This window comes from Lentinula edodes, assembly GCF_021015755.1.
Source record: "Lentinula edodes strain Le(Bin) 0899 ss11 chromosome Unknown C8R40scaffold_41, whole genome shotgun sequence".
Taxonomy (NCBI): domain Eukaryota; kingdom Fungi; phylum Basidiomycota; class Agaricomycetes; order Agaricales; family Omphalotaceae; genus Lentinula; species Lentinula edodes.
Genome location: NW_025764347.1, coordinates 68154 through 85503, shown reverse-complemented (window position 1 = coordinate 85503; position 17350 = coordinate 68154). Strand labels below are relative to the sequence as shown.

At 44.4% G+C, this 17350-nt stretch overlaps 10 protein-coding genes across 10 annotated transcripts; 3 read left to right on the top strand and 7 right to left on the bottom strand.

The window, feature by feature from the left end:
* Window positions 1-579: 579 nt before the first annotated feature.
* On the bottom strand, window positions 580-2166 carry C8R40DRAFT_1055860 (P-loop containing nucleoside triphosphate hydrolase protein; the record flags this gene model as incomplete). Its single annotated transcript, XM_046225035.1, has 5 exons — window positions 580-620; window positions 677-974; window positions 1026-1718; window positions 1769-1894; window positions 1945-2166. The coding sequence occupies 5 exons, from the start codon at window positions 2164-2166 to the stop codon at window positions 580-582; spliced, it is 1380 nt and encodes a 459-aa protein (XP_046081961.1).
* Window positions 2042-3202, top strand: C8R40DRAFT_612632 (histone acetyltransferase subunit NuA4-domain-containing protein). The gene is made up of 4 exons (XM_046235631.1): window positions 2042-2357; window positions 2408-2593; window positions 2641-2907; window positions 2963-3202. The coding sequence occupies exons 1-3, from the start codon at window positions 2268-2270 to the stop codon at window positions 2905-2907; spliced, it is 543 nt and encodes a 180-aa protein (XP_046081960.1). The 5' UTR covers window positions 2042-2267; the 3' UTR covers window positions 2963-3202.
* Window positions 2978-4128, bottom strand: C8R40DRAFT_612774 (uncharacterized protein). Its single transcript, XM_046235632.1, has 5 exons — window positions 4058-4128; window positions 3918-4003; window positions 3658-3861; window positions 3276-3515; window positions 2978-3211 (listed from the first exon to the last, which is right to left on the bottom strand). Exons 3-5 carry the CDS (start codon window positions 3805-3807, stop codon window positions 3158-3160), a joined length of 444 nt encoding a protein of 147 aa, XP_046081959.1. The 5' UTR covers window positions 3808-3861; window positions 3918-4003; window positions 4058-4128; the 3' UTR covers window positions 2978-3157.
* A 471-nt stretch (window positions 4129-4599) lies between these two features.
* C8R40DRAFT_1153249 (uncharacterized protein) lies at window positions 4600-5685 on the bottom strand. The gene is made up of 4 exons (XM_046229573.1): window positions 5447-5685; window positions 5243-5392; window positions 5040-5191; window positions 4600-4981 (listed from the first exon to the last, which is right to left on the bottom strand). The coding sequence occupies exons 1-4, from the start codon at window positions 5639-5641 to the stop codon at window positions 4768-4770; spliced, it is 711 nt and encodes a 236-aa protein (XP_046081958.1). The 5' UTR covers window positions 5642-5685; the 3' UTR covers window positions 4600-4767.
* A 1-nt stretch (window position 5686) lies between these two features.
* C8R40DRAFT_1124196 (uncharacterized protein) lies at window positions 5687-6541 on the top strand. The gene is made up of 4 exons (XM_046228926.1): window positions 5687-5751; window positions 5804-5931; window positions 5985-6112; window positions 6170-6541. The coding sequence occupies exons 1-4, from the start codon at window positions 5693-5695 to the stop codon at window positions 6428-6430; spliced, it is 576 nt and encodes a 191-aa protein (XP_046081957.1). The 5' UTR covers window positions 5687-5692; the 3' UTR covers window positions 6431-6541.
* On the bottom strand, window positions 6513-7562 carry C8R40DRAFT_612561 (putative oxalocrotonate tautomerase). Its single transcript, XM_046235630.1, has 3 exons — window positions 7066-7562; window positions 6908-7010; window positions 6513-6847 (listed from the first exon to the last, which is right to left on the bottom strand). Exons 1-3 carry the CDS (start codon window positions 7287-7289, stop codon window positions 6728-6730), a joined length of 447 nt encoding a protein of 148 aa, XP_046081956.1. The 5' UTR covers window positions 7290-7562; the 3' UTR covers window positions 6513-6727.
* Window positions 7563-7618: 56 nt separating this feature from the next.
* Window positions 7619-7900, bottom strand: C8R40DRAFT_1124189 (uncharacterized protein). The gene is made up of 2 exons (XM_046228925.1): window positions 7694-7900; window positions 7619-7639 (listed from the first exon to the last, which is right to left on the bottom strand). Exon 1 carries the CDS (start codon window positions 7893-7895, stop codon window positions 7713-7715), a length of 183 nt encoding a protein of 60 aa, XP_046081955.1. The 5' UTR covers window positions 7896-7900; the 3' UTR covers window positions 7619-7639; window positions 7694-7712.
* A 4032-nt stretch (window positions 7901-11932) lies between these two features.
* C8R40DRAFT_1267759 (uncharacterized protein) lies at window positions 11933-12747 on the top strand (the record flags this gene model as incomplete). The annotated part of the gene is made up of 3 exons (XM_046233972.1): window positions 11933-12141; window positions 12298-12453; window positions 12499-12747. Exons 1-3 carry the CDS (start codon window positions 11992-11994, stop codon window positions 12745-12747), a joined length of 555 nt encoding a protein of 184 aa, XP_046081954.1. The 5' UTR covers window positions 11933-11991.
* Window positions 12748-14575: 1828 nt separating this feature from the next.
* On the bottom strand, window positions 14576-14985 carry C8R40DRAFT_612530 (uncharacterized protein). Its single transcript, XM_046235629.1, has one exon. It carries the CDS (start codon window positions 14939-14941, stop codon window positions 14627-14629), a length of 315 nt encoding a protein of 104 aa, XP_046081953.1. The 5' UTR covers window positions 14942-14985; the 3' UTR covers window positions 14576-14626.
* A 907-nt stretch (window positions 14986-15892) lies between these two features.
* On the bottom strand, window positions 15893-17076 carry C8R40DRAFT_1175084 (uncharacterized protein; the record flags this gene model as incomplete). The annotated part of the gene is made up of 5 exons (XM_046232279.1): window positions 15893-16263; window positions 16323-16353; window positions 16401-16717; window positions 16775-16822; window positions 17028-17076. 5 exons carry the CDS (start codon window positions 17074-17076, stop codon window positions 15893-15895), a joined length of 816 nt encoding a protein of 271 aa, XP_046081952.1.
* Window positions 17077-17350: the final 274 nt, after the last annotated feature.

The window sequence follows — 17350 nt, the reverse complement described above, 5'->3', positions numbered from 1 at the left end:
TGTGACTTGCTTCCTGCTTCTGACATGAGTCTAGACTCTGGTGTCTTGCGCGCGTGAGATCATCAAAAGCACCTCCTGATTATAGATGATAAAATATTATCAATATTAGACTAGATGGCACCTCCCGTGATGGAAGAACACAGACTAGAGTATCCCAGACACCTATCTTTGCCTCTCTCAGTTTCGATTCTAATCGGAAGGATAATACAGCCACAAACACACGACGGACTTGACTGCCCGTCTCCCTCGCATTACAGACAATAGCGACGCAGAGAGAGAAGAAAACTTAACAGTCTTGACGAATACAGTCGGGAGGAAATCCTATGTATATCGACAACAAAGGCAGATACCGAGCGTCGTTGAAGGCGAGTCATAGATGTTAGAGGTCAAGGAGCATTGTTCGTGAGACGACGGACGATCTCCGGCCAGGCGACATGTGTGCAGTGGAGCTGTGCTCACATATGATTGGTTGAAGAGGGAAACCGATAAGGCGGTCAATAGCAGAAGCCAGCTACGATTGGTATTCGAAAAGAAAACCGTACAGGTCGCAGAAACATGTGTAGATACAGCGGAATGAGATCAAGCAAAGTACATGAGATCGTTCTTCTTCTTACTTTGCACTGAAAGGGGCATATCAGTAACCATAATCGACACTATGCAATAAGGTCCAACTCACCTTCAGCAATACCAGTAAGGAAATGTTCATGGGTTAGCTTAGACGCGCCCTCCCTCAATGCCATCATACCGGCTTCAACACACGTTGCCTTTAACTGCGCCGCATTAAATTCATCCGTACTCCGTGCGAGCTCCTCAAAGTTGACGTCTTCCGACAACGTCATCTTCCGCGAGTGTATCTCCAGAATACGTGCACGCGCGGTTTCGTTCGGCAGAGGGAACTCAATCTTGCGATCCAAACGTCCTGAACGTAGCAAAGCGGGGTCAAGGATATCAATTCGGTTGGTAGCTGCTATGACCTGGGAATAGATCGCGTCAGACGTCGCGAAGAACGGGTAAAAGAGTTTTACCTTGATCCGTTCATCACTGCTGAAACCATCCAACTGATTGAGCAATTCCAACATTGTCCGCTGCACTTCACGATCTCCACTTTTGTCGGAATCAAAACGCTTTGTACCGATAGCGTCTAGCTCATCAATGAAGATGATTGCAGGGGCCTTCTCCTTGGCGAGTGCGAAAGCATCTCGCACAAGTTTGGCACCATCACCAATAAACATTTGTACCAGTGAGGGTCCAGCTAACTTCAAGTAACACGCCTGTGTTTGAGCGGCGCAAGCTCGGGCCAGAAGAGTCTTTCCAGTACCTGGAGGCCCGTACATAAGACAACCTTTAGGCGGTTTGATACCCAGAGTCTTGAACTTCTCGGCTTCTTGCATCGGCAGCACAATGGCTTCAACGAGTTCCTCTATCTGTTTCTCCAGACCACCAATATCGGTATATGTTTCTGTTGGGCGTTCATCGACCTCCATAGCCTTTACACGGGAGTCGAACTCAGCGGGTAATGTGTCCAGAACAAGATATGAATCTTTGTTAACCCCAACTAGATCTCCAGGTTTGAGCTTCTCTGGCGGTACAAGGCCGATCATTGGGAGGAACACGGTTTGTCGGGTGGATGTTTTGATCACAGCGCATTTGCCTTTGCGCATAGAGTCAAGGTCCTGATTTGCACCGTCTTCTTCGCCCTCTGGATCGACGTCTAAAATCTAGCGGAGTTCAAGATATGATGATGTGCAAGAGAAGTTTTACTGCATACCTCGACCACATTCCCAACAAGATAAGGTAAAACTTTGTTCTGTTTGATTTTCTCGCCATTATCACGAATCTTCTCCTTCATAACGGTTTGTTCATGTTGTAATCTCATTGTTTCGGAACGCATAACCTGGATCAAGATGTAAACACAGAAACATTTAAGAGCCTCCGGAAGCTAACCTTGATATCATTATCTAGGAGACGTATTCTTGTGAGGATTTCGTCAGTGCCCAAAGACAAGATATCCTCAGAGAGATCGTCGAAAGTGTCTTCTGCAGGCTGGTCTGGCGTAATATCCATGGCTGCATCTTGGGTTTGCTCGTTCGGCGAAGACTGTTCTGGGGCCTCAGGTTGTTTCTCTGGGTTGGAAGGAGGCTCAGAAGGGGGCTGGGTGGAAGACATGGATGCGAAAGTAGAAGGCTGGCGCTAATTGACGTGACGCGTACTCTCTACAAGGCCTTTACCAAGCAATAACAAACAATGCTTCCTCTTTCCGCATCCCGATGGCCGAGGATGTCAAGACTCGCTATGAGGCGATAAAGAAAGAACTTTTGGCTCAAATTCCGAAGAAGAGAGCTATAGATAAGAAATTGGTATGTCGACAATAATCTTACTTTTACAAATCTCTTCCTAATCCATGCAGGCTCAAGTCGAGGCGCAGATCTTTACTTTGGAAGGTTCATATCTATCAGAGACCGGTACCCATTCTGGAGGAAACCTCATTCAAGGCTTCGAAAATTACCTGAAGAACCAAACTAACGGTAGGAGAAGGACAGAAGCTGCTGAACATGATCGTATATTCTCGAATAGCAGTCTTACATATACCCGGGTGCGGAATATTAACATGGTCTTGCGATACGATGCTTACGAAAACAGTCTTTGGAACTGATGTCTGAAGAGAATGGAGACGACGAATTCGTTAAACAGACAAATACCGGACTCACTACTGTCGTTGTGCCACCCGCCACTCGCAGCGAAGGTTTAACTGCCGCACAACAGAACAAGTTGATGAGGGACAAAGAGTACCAGCGTAGGAAGAGGGCTAGCACACGGAGAAGTGCCGGAACTATTAGCGACGATGATTCTGTCCCAACCTTGGGCCGTAGACCAACGAAAAGGGCCAGGTTAATGGACGACGACTAGGTCGGTTGGCTCTTTCCCATGGTTTTGTGTACCTATACTGACGAAACGTCTAAAGTATTTTTATTCCTGTCCACCAACCACTGTAACTAACTGTAGTAACTGTAGTAACTTGAGCGAGGCTTCAATTTTATTTGTTGAACACTAATCATTCCCGCTTACTTCCAGTGCAAATTGACGGTCAACAATGTCGTTCTTGGCTCTTTAGAAATTTCTTACTATATTTATTATCAAGAATTCCTGACCTTCCAGTTCAAACTATCACCAATGTCGCGTTCAAAGTTTCGAGAAACGGAGCTTGTCCCGCCTACAGACCAAAATCAAAGAATCGGTCTTTTTTAGAGAATGAGTGCGCAGAAACCAAAGCGTACCCCAATTAAAGCAACATGTGCTAGCCCAAATTGTGTCACTCCCTTGACAAACCCCTCTGGGATACTAACTGTAAAGTTTTCATGTGGAGGGAGGGAATTTGATGGAACTGAGAATTGGGGCTTGTATGGACCATTGTACAGGATGGTGCCAATGATGTTAGATGGTCCAGGGCACGGAAGGTTATTACAAGGCCATATGCCCATAACGAGGGCCACTTCGGTGGAGCCCGAGAGGGTATCCTACATTTAAATAGAGTGTGAGGATGGAAGGAAAGAATGAAGGATGGAGTGTGTTAAAAATACAGAAAACGACCGTGTGAGTGCAACTTCAGTCAGAAACGAAGGAAAGTCGTGGAATTCGGGATCGAAGAAAATGACATACGGGCCTGTCGATCCTCACTGTTAAATTGGAGCCCGCGGAAATGGTAGATCCATTTGCAGGCTGTCCAATGAATACATTCTGCGCGAGGGCCATATGTGTGAGTGCGAACGCAGCATAAATTCGGAGGGTAGTTGGGAAGATGAGCTTCATGTTGGGAAATGCCAGTACAGGTGATGACTACCTCGAGAACGAGTCCTCTTATACCTTGAGTGACACGTTCAGTGTTGATGTTCATAAAATAACACTAAATGGATACATACAATGATCCCGTATTTGTGCCATAGTCATCGGACTAGGATTGGAGTTAAAGAGAAGCTATGTTCCAGTTGAAAAGCTCCGGCAGCTTCTATGGGAGCCCGCAGGCAAGAGATCGCTTCGAACAGAATAGATTGCACCATACCGAGATGCCTGTCCCGCGAGAGACGTTGGGCCGTCATCGCTGAGCGTCACAACTAAGGAGGAATGGAAAGACTTCCTGATACTCCTGATTCCTCGCCCAACCCGTTCCTGCTGTCAATCCCATTGCAGGCAGTGACGGGAGCAGAGAAGGTGAAGATGTGATGAAGAAAATTTCCAGGAAGGAACGGCATTCTCAGTCCGTCCCAGGCAAACGTGTCCAGAGAGTAGCGGTACCTGTGCGAAGCAGTGGAAATTAGCAGGACAACTATGTATAACGCCGTCAGATGAGGACGGTGGAAAGGTGCCTAGACGTTAGCTACGCTTGGTCAAATCATATGCCCGGTATTATTGCACAAGAGGTCTTTCTTCGTAAAAGACAATGGAAGCAGAACGGAGGCGAAATGGGAGAGATTCAAAACGTGTTCGATGATCTGTGTCGTGCGAGGGGGCACCGATTGCGTTTTGCCGATTGCGTTTTGAGGATTTGGCATCACGTAGCTGCACAAGGATCGTAGGCGAAAACAACTGCTCTATATAATGTAGAATGTCGGAGCTCAACTTTGAGGTCTGAAGTTTGTTATAACATTGTAGTATGTAACATACCCACTAGCTATAGGCCATTAGTGTGATTTTAAGATCAACAGAACCTCGATTTTCCACAAAATATATGGGCATGATATGGACGGATACTGACTTTACTTACTCAAACATTTACTTGCGACCTAGGTCTTCGAGCAAAGTTCTGATACCATCTTCATCCATCCCTTGTGCATCGGGGTCAGCTGCCTCGATAGCTTGAGCTATTGCAATGGTACGTTTCGCGTCTTGTGAGCTGATCCAGACTCGACCATTGAGCCCTACCGCAATCTCAAGAGGAAAGAGAGAACCTAATAAAGGCAGTAAAAAATATTTGGGATCCAGTAGTCTGTACAACAACGAATTCGTTAGTGGTGTATTTCACAGAGGAAAAAATAATTACATACTGTCGACACAATCTCAAGCTGCATCGCACCAGAAATCCTCCCTTCAACTCTCCAAAACCTTCTGATTTTCGTGATTGTGCGTCAAAACATTCCAGCTCTGGTTCCATATCTTTATGGGCCAACGAGATTCGGCCATAAATCAAACTCCCAACCTGTCGTTCGGCTGCTTCAAATGAACAAAAGAGAAGGCGAAATTTACCTACCTTCAAATTTGGCTTGTTTCGTTTGGTAGCACCTTCAAAAGCTAGCCCGTCCAAATTTGCAGAATGGGCTGTCCCAATGTCTACGCGAAATCCTTCGCCTTGCTTTTGTACCACGACGCCTATTACGGATTCTTGCGCAGCAGGCACATACTAGGATATAAGTATATTAAAAGGTCATTTGAAAAAATCTGACGTGTAGCTCACCCGCCTCGCATTACTTTCTATCCACCATTTACTACCGTTTGCAGAGTGATTGAGGGTCCCTGCACGAGTAGCAAATATTGACGGTGCTGCTCGACCAGTGGAAGTAGATGCATTGCTATTTTGTAGAAGGCCCGGTCCCAGCTTCAGGTTTACATGTTGAGCTGGTGCTCGTTCGCCAGGGAGTACGATGGTCATAATGATAACAGCAGAGTTGCCGGGCGCTAATTATTTCATTGTTGACAAAACATGTCCACCGATGTAGTGACGCAACTCACCATGGATTTCCCTGAGCTGGCTAACTTATCGTATGAGCCAAACATAAAGACTTCACAGATATGAACTGAAGGTCTCCCTCAGACGACAGGATCTGGAAGATATCCTCAATGATCCAAACTACTTTCAGGCGGTGTTTCACTCATTACCAAGAGTCAAGGCTATGTACGATGCTCAAGCTGAACTTGGAAATGCGAATGAATCTATTGCTAGTGAGCTGGATGTTGTATTGCATATCCCTCGCTTTTGATCGTCGTCGCTTCAGACAACAACCTGGCTTTACAGGAAAAGTTGTATCGGCTTCGCTCGGAAACACAGGATGTTTTCAACGAGGCAAAGAGCCTAGAAGCCAAATGGAAGGATTTAGAGAAAGAACAACACGACGTATACCAGGTCTGTTAGCTTCAGTCTAGTATATGACATTTCACAATGCTTAGTACCGATCATTAGAGATTTACTCCTCAATTCCTCCTCATGCGCCTTCGTCATAGCGTTACCGCTCAAGATGACGCTTCTGAACGTTTGGCTACCGCCTTCATACAACACCAGTCTCTAGGATTTCCAGAGAGCCAATCGGGAGTAGCAACACCTAGTGGGAAGGAGACCGATAACTTTATCAAGCAATTCAAGGAGGCAAGGAAGATTTATCATAAGAGAGTGATCTGGTCAGATAGATGGTCCAAGGATCAAGTCGAGTGGAGAGAAGACTGACAGCATTTCCTTGGAATCCTCGCTAGTAGGCCTATTGTAATGTGGTTACAGCCTGTATTCTAATCTTCGACATCGGTATACTCTGCAGACGTCAAGAACACACCTGCACATTGTGAGAGTCGATCCTTGCATTATTCACATCTACTCCCTCGTCAGAATTGGTGAATACGACACGAACTAATCAAGGTCAATGTACTATTATTCATGGCAGTTTAGACCTTATGTAGGCCCTATCGATAAGAGTATACGCTATGTGGCAGTAGTACGTGCGGTTACAACAATCACAGCCAATCGAACTCATGAACCTTGTGCTTCTTCCTCTGACCACTCTACCGGCTTGTTGATTTTGACCCACATCTGGTACGATTCAGAGCCGAAAGGTGGGGGGCAAATGCCATTCAAGTTCCAATATAGGGGCTGAGTATAGCATAGTGAGTACATAATTTCCTCACAGATCAAATGACATTTGACACTCACATCTTCGTTGGATATTTGCACCTCCCAGTCGATCCCTTTGTCTTTGGTATAAGGCTCCAAGGTCTTTTCGTACCTTTCCATGAAATTGCGTTTTTCTTCAACACTTCGACATAACTATGGTTAAAGAATAGATATTTGTCCAAGCTAAATGCACTTACGTTTGCAAATTTCGCGCTAGATGCTGCACACTGATCCTCAAGAATCTGGTGTTTGGTTCCCCACCGACGTAGCAATCATCTTGCCCAACTTCGATGAAGTTCACAACGACGTAAAATCGTGGGATGGGAACTCGAGCATATAGTTCGGTGATACTGCGCGCAATGGCCTGTTTTTCCTCCTTGCTGTAGAGATTTACGGAGCAGTAGAGTCGATGAAAAGGCATGGTGATCGTTTAGAGGACGAACGGTGAGATGGGAGGGTATGGACCAGGTATGGACTAACTGAGTATGGGCATCTCCCTGCAACTTGAGCCGTGAGAACGAAATTCTCGGATAAATCGGCACGGCACCTGTTAAGCTAATCTTTCGCGCTGCTTTCGTTTGAGATATCGGAATACACATCACCCTGGTTCATGGTGCTCAGATGGTTCAGATTGTAGATTACATTAATGTAAACAGAAAACATCTCATTGCGAGCGAAGCGAAGCAATACTGGCCATAGGGTGAAAAATTTCGTCAATTCTATATTCGCAAATCCCACGAGGTCACAGCCACCGCCATTTTTGGTAATCCCCTGTAAATCCATCATCAAATTCAGTCGCGACTGTCCATCTTCGGCTTCCATTACCTTGTACATTCTTACTTGCTCAGTATATCATCCTTGTGTAATCATTACAGTGTCTTGATAATTGTTTTATGGAGGTGCGCCAGCACCAACACCCCTCGAAACTAGAATTTCGAAGCGAGCACCACATGTGAGACGTACTTGGAACGGAAAGGGCCGAAGGCCCCCTCCAAGCCGGACAAAGGAGGTTCACATGCGAATGCATGTTAATTTCATTTGAATACTGAATAATCTTACATGTATTATCTCAAAGATACCCAAAATATTTGCAGGTTTTTTGTTATCATGAATCATCTATGTGAAATACACTAATCCTGATGGTTTTTAGAGAGATCCCATAGCGCGAACCACTATTCTGAGCATCCCCCTCGGAATGAGTTTAATCTTACATAATCTGTATTTCTACTAACCAAAGTCTTCTTGTCACGTCCTCATCATGTCCTTGTCATGTCCTTATTGCACCTTTGACATGTCTCCAATATCCAAAAACCTGTGTATGCCTAATGTGGCTGACCATTGTCCTAGTGTGACATTTGGGATAGGGTCTGCCAAGAAAGTTGGTACTTCCTAACATATGTTACTAACATAGGTCTGAAAATTCTGAAAAATGGATGTGAGAAATGCAAGAAACTATCAGTTAGTGCTAGGGACACTATATAGCATATAATTTCATCCTTGCTCCCTTCCTTCTCTTGCTAGCTTGTAAACAGTGTCATGTTTATTGGAACAGCCTTACCTGTCTAGACTCTGCAAATTTGATTTTGTTACCCTGACATTACTGTTGGGCGCCGCTCATTGACGCTTTTTACTTTCATGGATCCCTCCACCATTGACGTTCTTGAAATATCGACTCTACTTCATGACCTTGAAACTCAATCCAAGCGGTTGTCATCATCTGTCCCACTTAGGACAGCAGATGATAAACTTTATACCGCTGTCTCCAATGCACAAGACAAATCTGCAGACAAGGCTTGGGAGAATCTGAACCAATGCCTTGATCATGTGTTTGGTCACAATTGCTGTGACTCGGAGGGGAGATTTGTGGAAATCTGCCGTGGTGAACTCGGAATGGAGTACTTCCTCGTGTACTTGTATGGTATAAAGTGGGATCCAAAAGTCTTTCCATTTGACATAGTAAAAGAATGTTTGGAATGTGTCTTAAATAGAGTCAAATACCTTGCATAGGCTGTTTCTATCCATAATCATATGAATGATATGATACTAATTCTGTAAGACCTGGGTCAAAATAGGTCTTAGGGTAGGTTTGGTATATGAAGTTTTATGTTGTAGCATGCTAGGAGCAGGCTGGAGCTCGAAGGGAGCTACGAGAACCGCGACCGAGGACGGGAATGACCTAGTAGTGTCTGGAACGACGAGATGATGACCCTTGAGGGGGTTCCTAGGAGGTCCAGGGAGGTCCCTAAGGCGTAGGGAGGTTAAGGAAGAGTGCGGGACCGTACGGTATTGCGTAGTAGGAGTTGTACTCGCTAGAACGTCAATATAGGATCAAGTAGGTCGTATATGCAACTGGGTCTCGAGAGTGTAAGCTCCCGAGAAGGGATATGCCAGGGAGGGTAGGTCCCTGGGGGCTGAGCTTGAGGATGGACGTCCTCGAGTGTGGGAGGTGGTAACGGAGAAGCAATACGTAGTTCGACGTGAGGGGTAGCTTCGACGTTACCTAGATCGAGGTCCCGAAGCTTACGAAGTAGCTAGGGAGCTCTGGGAGGTTTGGGGAAGGGTAGCTCACCAAAGCGGGTAGGCGTTGGGGAGCTTTAGTAATGTTTGAGGGAGCTCGGAGACTCACTCGGAAGGCTTAGACTTGAAGTGAAAGCATATATTCGATCATATAGACGATCAGAGAGACAATAGACAGAAGTAGAGAGAAACAGAGGTAGAGAAACAGAGAGTAAAGAGAAATCCGTATGGTTAGCAGGTACAAAGGGACAGGGACTGGACCTATGCAAAAGGGTGTGTGTTCAAAATATACCAAGCTGGGGCTTCAGGACATTGCGGCGTTACTTAAATAGGTACGGGAAGTGAACAAGAGAACATCTGGAGGCATGAGGTAGCTAATCGGAGGGAGGGAGGTAATCGAGATTAATACTTAAAGGGGTTATCGGCTAGAGGGCTTTCGTACGCGTGTCGGGGTGAAGGACGTTTGGGTAGCTGCGTCAGAAATACTTGGGGAGGTGTCTGGTGGTACTTGGGGAGGTGCAGAGGACATACAGGAGGTGGGTAGGACATATGGCAATGTGTGGTGGGTACTGGGACTGGTCTGGTTGTAGCCAGGGCATGACAAATTCACCTCATAAGCACACCTGATAGCATATTGTCTACTGCAACAACCAGTTCTGTTTCTTCAGAACTTAATACAGCAGTATCTGTCAAGGTAATGATAGCTGTTGCATATCTCAATTAAAGTTAACTATTAATGATCATGAACAGTGTAAGACAGTTGCTATGGGACGGCCGCCAAACATGAATATCAAGCAACTAATAGAGCGGGTCAAGAAAACAACAAAGACAGGAAAACCAGGTTGGACATGTATTGCAACAAAATATACTCACCAAGAGAGCGGAAATAACGACTCAACTTGAATCAAGAAGCATGCATCCAGTTGTTTGATCCTGGCCAAGGAGTATCCCGACAATATCAATGGGCACAGAGTGGTATTGTCAAGTCCATGCCTCGGGCCTCCATTCCGCCGCTCAGTAATCCAAAGACCCACCTTTATTGTTCTTTCTTGCTACACATACCCTTTCATTCTAGTCTCTCCTTATTGTCTTTTACCCTACCCTGCAGGTACTACTCGTATAGCTCCTAGTAGTTAGTCTAGCGCTCCGCACTGATGCGCCGATCTGTAGATATAAATACTGCCTGTACGCTACTGTAGTTCCTCAGTTTAATTATCGACTTAGATCCCCTCCTTAACTCTGTGCTCTTCTAAGTCTTCAGGCTCATCGCCTTGAAGTACTTTCTACTATAACCTTAGGACTTAGACGTTCTTTGGTTTGCTCTTGTCACCGACTTGGCTGCTACTAGCTCCTCCCTTCTATACTCTCGATCTCCGGGGACTAACGGCGTAACGGCGGTGTTGTTAATAACTTCACTACTGTCCCACTCAACCTCCCGCTCTTAAACACCTTGTGGCCCTGGCACGGTTACACGGTGTACATGATCTTAACAGGTATGGCCAAGGATTCTATTGGCGCCAAGCTGCTGCAGGTATCAGAAGGTGCCACCAGTGACACTGAGGAAAATGAGCCAAAGCGAGCCAAGCAGACAACACTGGATATCAATGTATTCAAAGAAAAAGGTAGACAGAAGGACAAAAGTATGCGAGCAGATATGCAGCTCCGTGTTGACCACCTTATCATTCGTCTCATTTGTGCTCGAGGTCTTGTACCTGAAATCTTGGACTCACAGGAATGGCACGATCTGCTCAAAACATTAAATCCAAAAATCAAAGTAACCAGCCAGCAAATCATTCCAAGATGATCTCATTCCAAAGGAAGCAATTTTCGTAAGAGAGGAGCAGCACAAGATACTTTCTGGCACCAGTAACCTCACTTGTTCCTTTGATGGAACTAATGTTCGCTGAACAGATACTTTTTACATGGTTCATGCAATTAATCCATCTCGTGAAGGTATAAAATCAATATTCTCCCTTCAAATTTGACCATCTGACATACCCCAGCATATCTTCTGGCTGGTGCACAAGGTGCCTTGGAGAGTCACACTGTCATGCCTTGCTTCTCCGTACCTTTCTCTTTCCTTTCCAGAGCTCCGGTTCATCACTTATACATGTTTCCGATATTCTATGCACCATCCTTATGATCTTCATGATACATATTACCTGTTACTCCAGTAGCCACATGACATATGTACCTGACAGCCTCATGTACAGTATATAGGCTGGGGACTCCCCTCGGAGCTTCCCAGCGTGCTATTGTCAAATCTTACCTGGCTTGGTCCCTTTAGTACAGTCTACTAGTACTTGCTAACAGGGCCTGACACGTCTCAACTGTCATATATTTCCTCATTATTTGTTTCCTTTATCTCTGTCTCACCTCAACTCTATTTCTCCTCTCTGTTTCCCATCTCTGGCCTCTTTCTGTCAATTCTTGTATTGTCTACGCCTCTCCTTCGACTCACCATCTACGTCGAGGCTCTACAATTTGTCCTTCATCCTTTGGAACCTCCCATTAGGTTCCCAATTCCGCTTCATTGCTCCCTAAGCTCCCCACAGCTTCCCACTCATATTGGCTACACCTCCCCTCCACATCGAAGCAGTGGTTACATGTTACATTCTACACCTCCAGGACCCTCTATTAGGTCTACCCAAGCTCCACAACTACCCCTGGTTAGGCTCTCCTCACCAGTATCGGCACTATCCCATACCTCCTCGTATGGCCTAGGCAGCTACTGCGTTCGCTTAGGCCCAGTCTGGGTAAGACCAGAGCAGGCCTTCTGTGCCGGGGCCTCACACACACCACAGAATAGGTGAAAGGTAAAATTGCACCAGTATTTATTCATCCCTTATTTTCTCCTTGTTTTGATGCCAATTAATTGTCCAAAAAAGATGATGAAATCTTTTGGTGTGCAGAATTTTGTTGCTTGTGTTTCGGATAGTACGACTACAACCACCAAAGTCAGAGAGGGCCTCACAGAAGAAACTCCAACTATTGCCGACTTAGATGATTGCATTCACTTGCTCCATAATACAGTTGGTGATATATCAAAACTGAAAGCTTTCAAAGAGGTGTGTTCAAAACCATTGATGGAACTTGATACTCATGAATCATAGCCATTGGATATCATGAAAAGAATTGTGAAATACTTTGGGAAATCTGGACTGGCAACCAATCATTTACTGGAGTACCATCAAACTCAAATGACTGATCTCAGCAATGACAAAGTTCTACGGATCCAAAAGCCCAGTGGGACACATTTTGGCTCACTTCATACATCTGCAATGTTACTCCTTCCTAATCTCCCAGCAATTCAAACTCTCATTGCAGAAAAACAAATTAAGTTCCTAAAAGTGCATTCATGATTCATACACAATTGTTAATTCAAAACATTCACTTTGTTTGCATATACATTGGCCTCAAAGATTCAGAAGTTATTTGCACATTCTTTTTCTGGTGAGCTCAAAAAATTCAAAAGGTCACTCCACTGTTACACAACCATCATTGACCCCTTCATACGCTCTCTATGGTCACTTGAGGCCGCAGATGCTAATGCATCAGACATGTATGTTTTCTGGCTGGCCATTGCAGCATATCTTTGAGAGGTGTTTTCTCGACCAGAAGCAGTGACAGGAATCTCCCAGGATCTTGCTCATGAGGTGATGTTAGTCTATAACACTCGTTACAGTGCTTTCTTTTCAAATGAGTTATATTTTGCTGTATTTTTACTCAATCCCCATATGTTGGTACACCTATATCTGTTCTTATTTCCTAATCACCTCCTTAGGATATCCTTTGGAGGATTTTCTGAAACCTAACATCATTATCGCAATTCTGCCAGCTGCCACTCAGTCACTATGAGAAAGCCCTCATCACCATGTTCCATTCGCCCGCACCTATGATTGTTTGAAAGCAGTCTTGAAAAAAATGTTGAAAGATATCTTGGATCTTCCCGAGAACGATTCAGAAGAGTGCCAAGAGAAACTTTCTGGGGAACATACAAAAGTAGCAATAGTCAATTGCTTGAAAACTCAAATTGAAGATTTCTGGTACAGTCACTGGCCATTCAATTCCACACTGAATGGTCAGACTTCTCTTGAGTGGTGGTGACGCCTCCAGAGGGATTCTAATGCAAGTGTGATTGCTGTGAGCTGTTGGTTTCTTGCTGTACCACACTTAACTTATCTCCTTTCTAGTTTGTTGCTGTCAAAATCTTCTTTATACTAGTCAACTCAATGACAGATAAGCGTACAAACTCATATGTCACTTAGTTGAATTCACCTCTTCAGAGCAATCAGCTGGTCGGAACTGTGATTAATATGATACAGGTTGGACAATGGTACAGAAAGGTTTGCACTTCACTTCACTGCAAATAAGTATGTAAATTTCATTGAGGTTAATTATCTATAGCAGGATACACAAAATAGCAGGATACACAAAAAGCAATCAAAAAACAGCCTGTGGTTGGGTTCTGCTTTATCTAGCCTGAAAGGTTAGAGAAAATCAAAGAGGTTGAGATAAAGGCTGCAGAGGATACTGAAGAATTAGAAGAAGAAGAGCTTGAAGATGAAAACAACGCCATGGACAATAATGAAGAAATTGACATCAATACACCTCTTCCTACTCGCCAGCTTGAATTCAAGGTCAACCATGACATAGACTTGTCTTGCCCTGCTTTGCAGGACTTGATATCAGTGAAGCCTGTACTGAACACTAATCTTTGTGCTCCTATTATCACACCGCATGCTATTGAGGAGCCAGATTGGAGCTGGTAGTTACTTTCTAGCATTAGTAACAAGCAAAATGTTATTCGCAGTGTTAAAAACTACTTTTTCACATGTTAGTAACCTCAATGTGAGAATTTGTTAGTAACATATGTTAGAAACACTGTCTGAACCATCACATGTTACTAACATTTGCAAGAAGGCTAGTGGACTTTCTCAGCAGACCCTAATTTGGGAAGCACAAACATTCCTTGAAAAAGGATTGTCAGGAGCATACCACTGCCGCTAGACCTGTGAGGCAGTTTACTGTATTGGGGTGTAGGGAGGCAATAGTCACGGTCATGGAGAACCCAGTTGCGTCGCCCAAATTCTGAGTGGTCATGGTCACGGAGGACCTGGTTGCCAGCCAAGGAACCGTGACAAAAAATTTGCTTTTACTCTCTGTTCAATCTTATAAAATTTAGCTCACCAACAATGGCTTATTATCCGGCTACATTTTGGTATTTTGGATTGCTGAGAGTTAACCTACATTGAGAGAATAATAGGCATCTAGGTGGGGACTGTGGTTGCCAAATTTTTCAAGTGTCACAGACAATAGCACCACGGTTGCCACGTCCGGTCCAAAAATTTTGGTCATGGTCTGCCTCTCCATTGCCTCCCTACACCCCGATACAGTATGCATGATCCCAATCAAAACTCTCCCAAAAATACTGCCGTTGCTGACAATGACAAGGAGAACAATGGTTTTGACAAGCCAAGACCATCTGATCCTTCCCAGAAGCAGAAGATGTTGAGCAGGCAAGGGGTGCAAAGTGGGGACACTCTCTAGCATCATACCTGGGTAATAGAGTTTAGAGTCTCAGAGAGACAATAAAGGTAAAAAAGCGAGTTGGATTCCAGTACAGGATACAGCCTGTTTATATACATAATTGCATGACAGTATTACATAAGGAAGTACTGAGGAATCTGCATATAGTAAATGACTACATATGACTACATATGACATATCATAACACATGATCATATCAGTGGCATGTGAACAGCATAGCTGCATTTAACAGAAGAAATGTGCTGATGTCCTAAAAATTCAAACCAATAAATTCCGAAAAAAGGCAAAATATTGGCATGGAGAGACACATAAATCAAAGGAAAAGGCAGAAAGCTTAAATAAGGCTTTGAGAGAGAGGGAGAATGAGCTGAAGGACACGGGGCAGAAACTGAGAACAGTTCTGGAAAAAAAGGATGAGAGAATCAAGGTGCTCAAACAAGAAAGGAAGTGGCAGAAGATAGTGATGGAAGACATTAAAGAGAGGTTCCAGAAGAGGCTTAAGGACTACCAATGCCAGATCCATGCATTGAAAGCAAAGATCTCACATATACCAAGCCAGCTTGTCACTGCTACCAACCAATGACGAATGAACATTCTTCCTCAAGGACTCCAGTGGCATTATTCTAGATGAAGCGTGAGATGTTTTCCTTGATCTTGTAGCCATGGATGCCATTCCTGCAAACAAAGTGACCTGCGTGTTCAAGCAGATTGCAGAAGTGTTTGGAGTCCAAGTTGAGGGAGATGTGTCATGTGGAAGTGTTGGACAGATCACAAAAGAGGGTGGAAATGCATCAAAGCCTTGAAGGATGCAAAAGGTATTTTCTATTGTAAAATACACTGGGAAAGTGCCTCGTGCCGAGGCAGCTACCTTGCCTGGGGCTCAAATGATGACAAGGATAATGCGGTACATTCGCAATTTTTTGTTTATGCTACGTATATCTGCATACTATTTGACATCTAATTTCTAGTGACTTGTTTTTTAGTAGGAGAAGATGGATGGAGGGCAGGCAGCTTTCGTTTCCTCGGAGAAGCTATTGGAGGTGGTGGTGGAACAAGTACTATCATATCAATAATGTCGGCATTATAAACATCCTTTGCACCTGTACCATCATTACCGGATCTGATTCCCCAATGTGTAAGCGTAAACTGCACTTCTACCAGCGCGTTCTCAAGTTTTTTCCGGTACATCGAAGAATGAATGAGTCGCTCATCCTCGCCGTAAACAGGAAGAGGGTTCAGTTTGAACCTCAAAGGATCTTGTGCCTTCAAAGCAGCTAAAGCATTTGCGACACCTGTATTGGCTATGTCATAGTCGTCCAGAGCATCACCTATATTTTGGATTCTACTAATTAAATGTATGATAATAGATATATAGTTGATGACATACCAGCATTCATGCGATTGTGATCATCAATCTCCTGTACTGAGATAAGTAATTGGCTAGCACAATACACAATTTCCATACCTCAAAAAGAGCATGTTTAATTTTAATGGTCCCAGTGTCTGCAGAAGCACCGTTGATAAATCCGATTTTAGACTCGGCACCCTTCATTGCCACCCAACCCTGTATTTCGCAAGCCTGATCAAAGGCAGTGTTGTAGTCATCCGCAATAATTTGCACCTCTCGCATCGACTCATCAGGCATACCCCCATAAGCGGAAAGTTTCACATCAGTAAAATCTGGTGTGATGCCAGTTGGGCCCTTCCATCCGCCATTTGAAGACATCCAGAAATTCGCAGAGGACAGCTGTACAATCATGCTAAGAATGGCAGCTTCTGGAGCTTTGGGGGATGAGTTATATCAGTATCACTGAGGACACAATACTGGTAGTTACGAACCTTTTTCACTGACATTGTCAGTCTTCTCTGTATCATACTTTTTCGTAGCTAGATTGAAATTTTTTTTGAGTAAGTGACAAATTAAACGAAGATTCAATAATTTAGACATGCATACACTTTTTCAGAGCAAGTATATCTGCACGGCCTTGTCGAACCCATTCAACAGGATATTGAGATGCAAGGGAAACACCAAGGTAGATGGTTTCGGGATCATCAATTCTCGATTGCCGGACCTATTGAATAAAAGCAGAACGAGCTGCAAGTGGAGAAGGCGGAGATGGCAGGGATGCAGGTGTTGACATGAGGGAGAACGTAGAATGATGAGAGCTTGGGGAGGAAATACTTGCCTTTTATACAACGGAGTGTTGGTCCGTGCACAGTTAACCGATGAGGTCTTGGTCACACTTTTCCTGATTATTCTCCGATGGCTATTCCTCGAAATGCTGCTACCCGTGAACTCATCGCCAATCTCACTATCGCAGAGCTTAAAGCAAAGCTTCAGAAAAAGGTTCCACTATCTGCTGTTGTTCGGAGCAAGAAGGAACTATTCTTGGATTTCATCATCAGCTCCTGCAC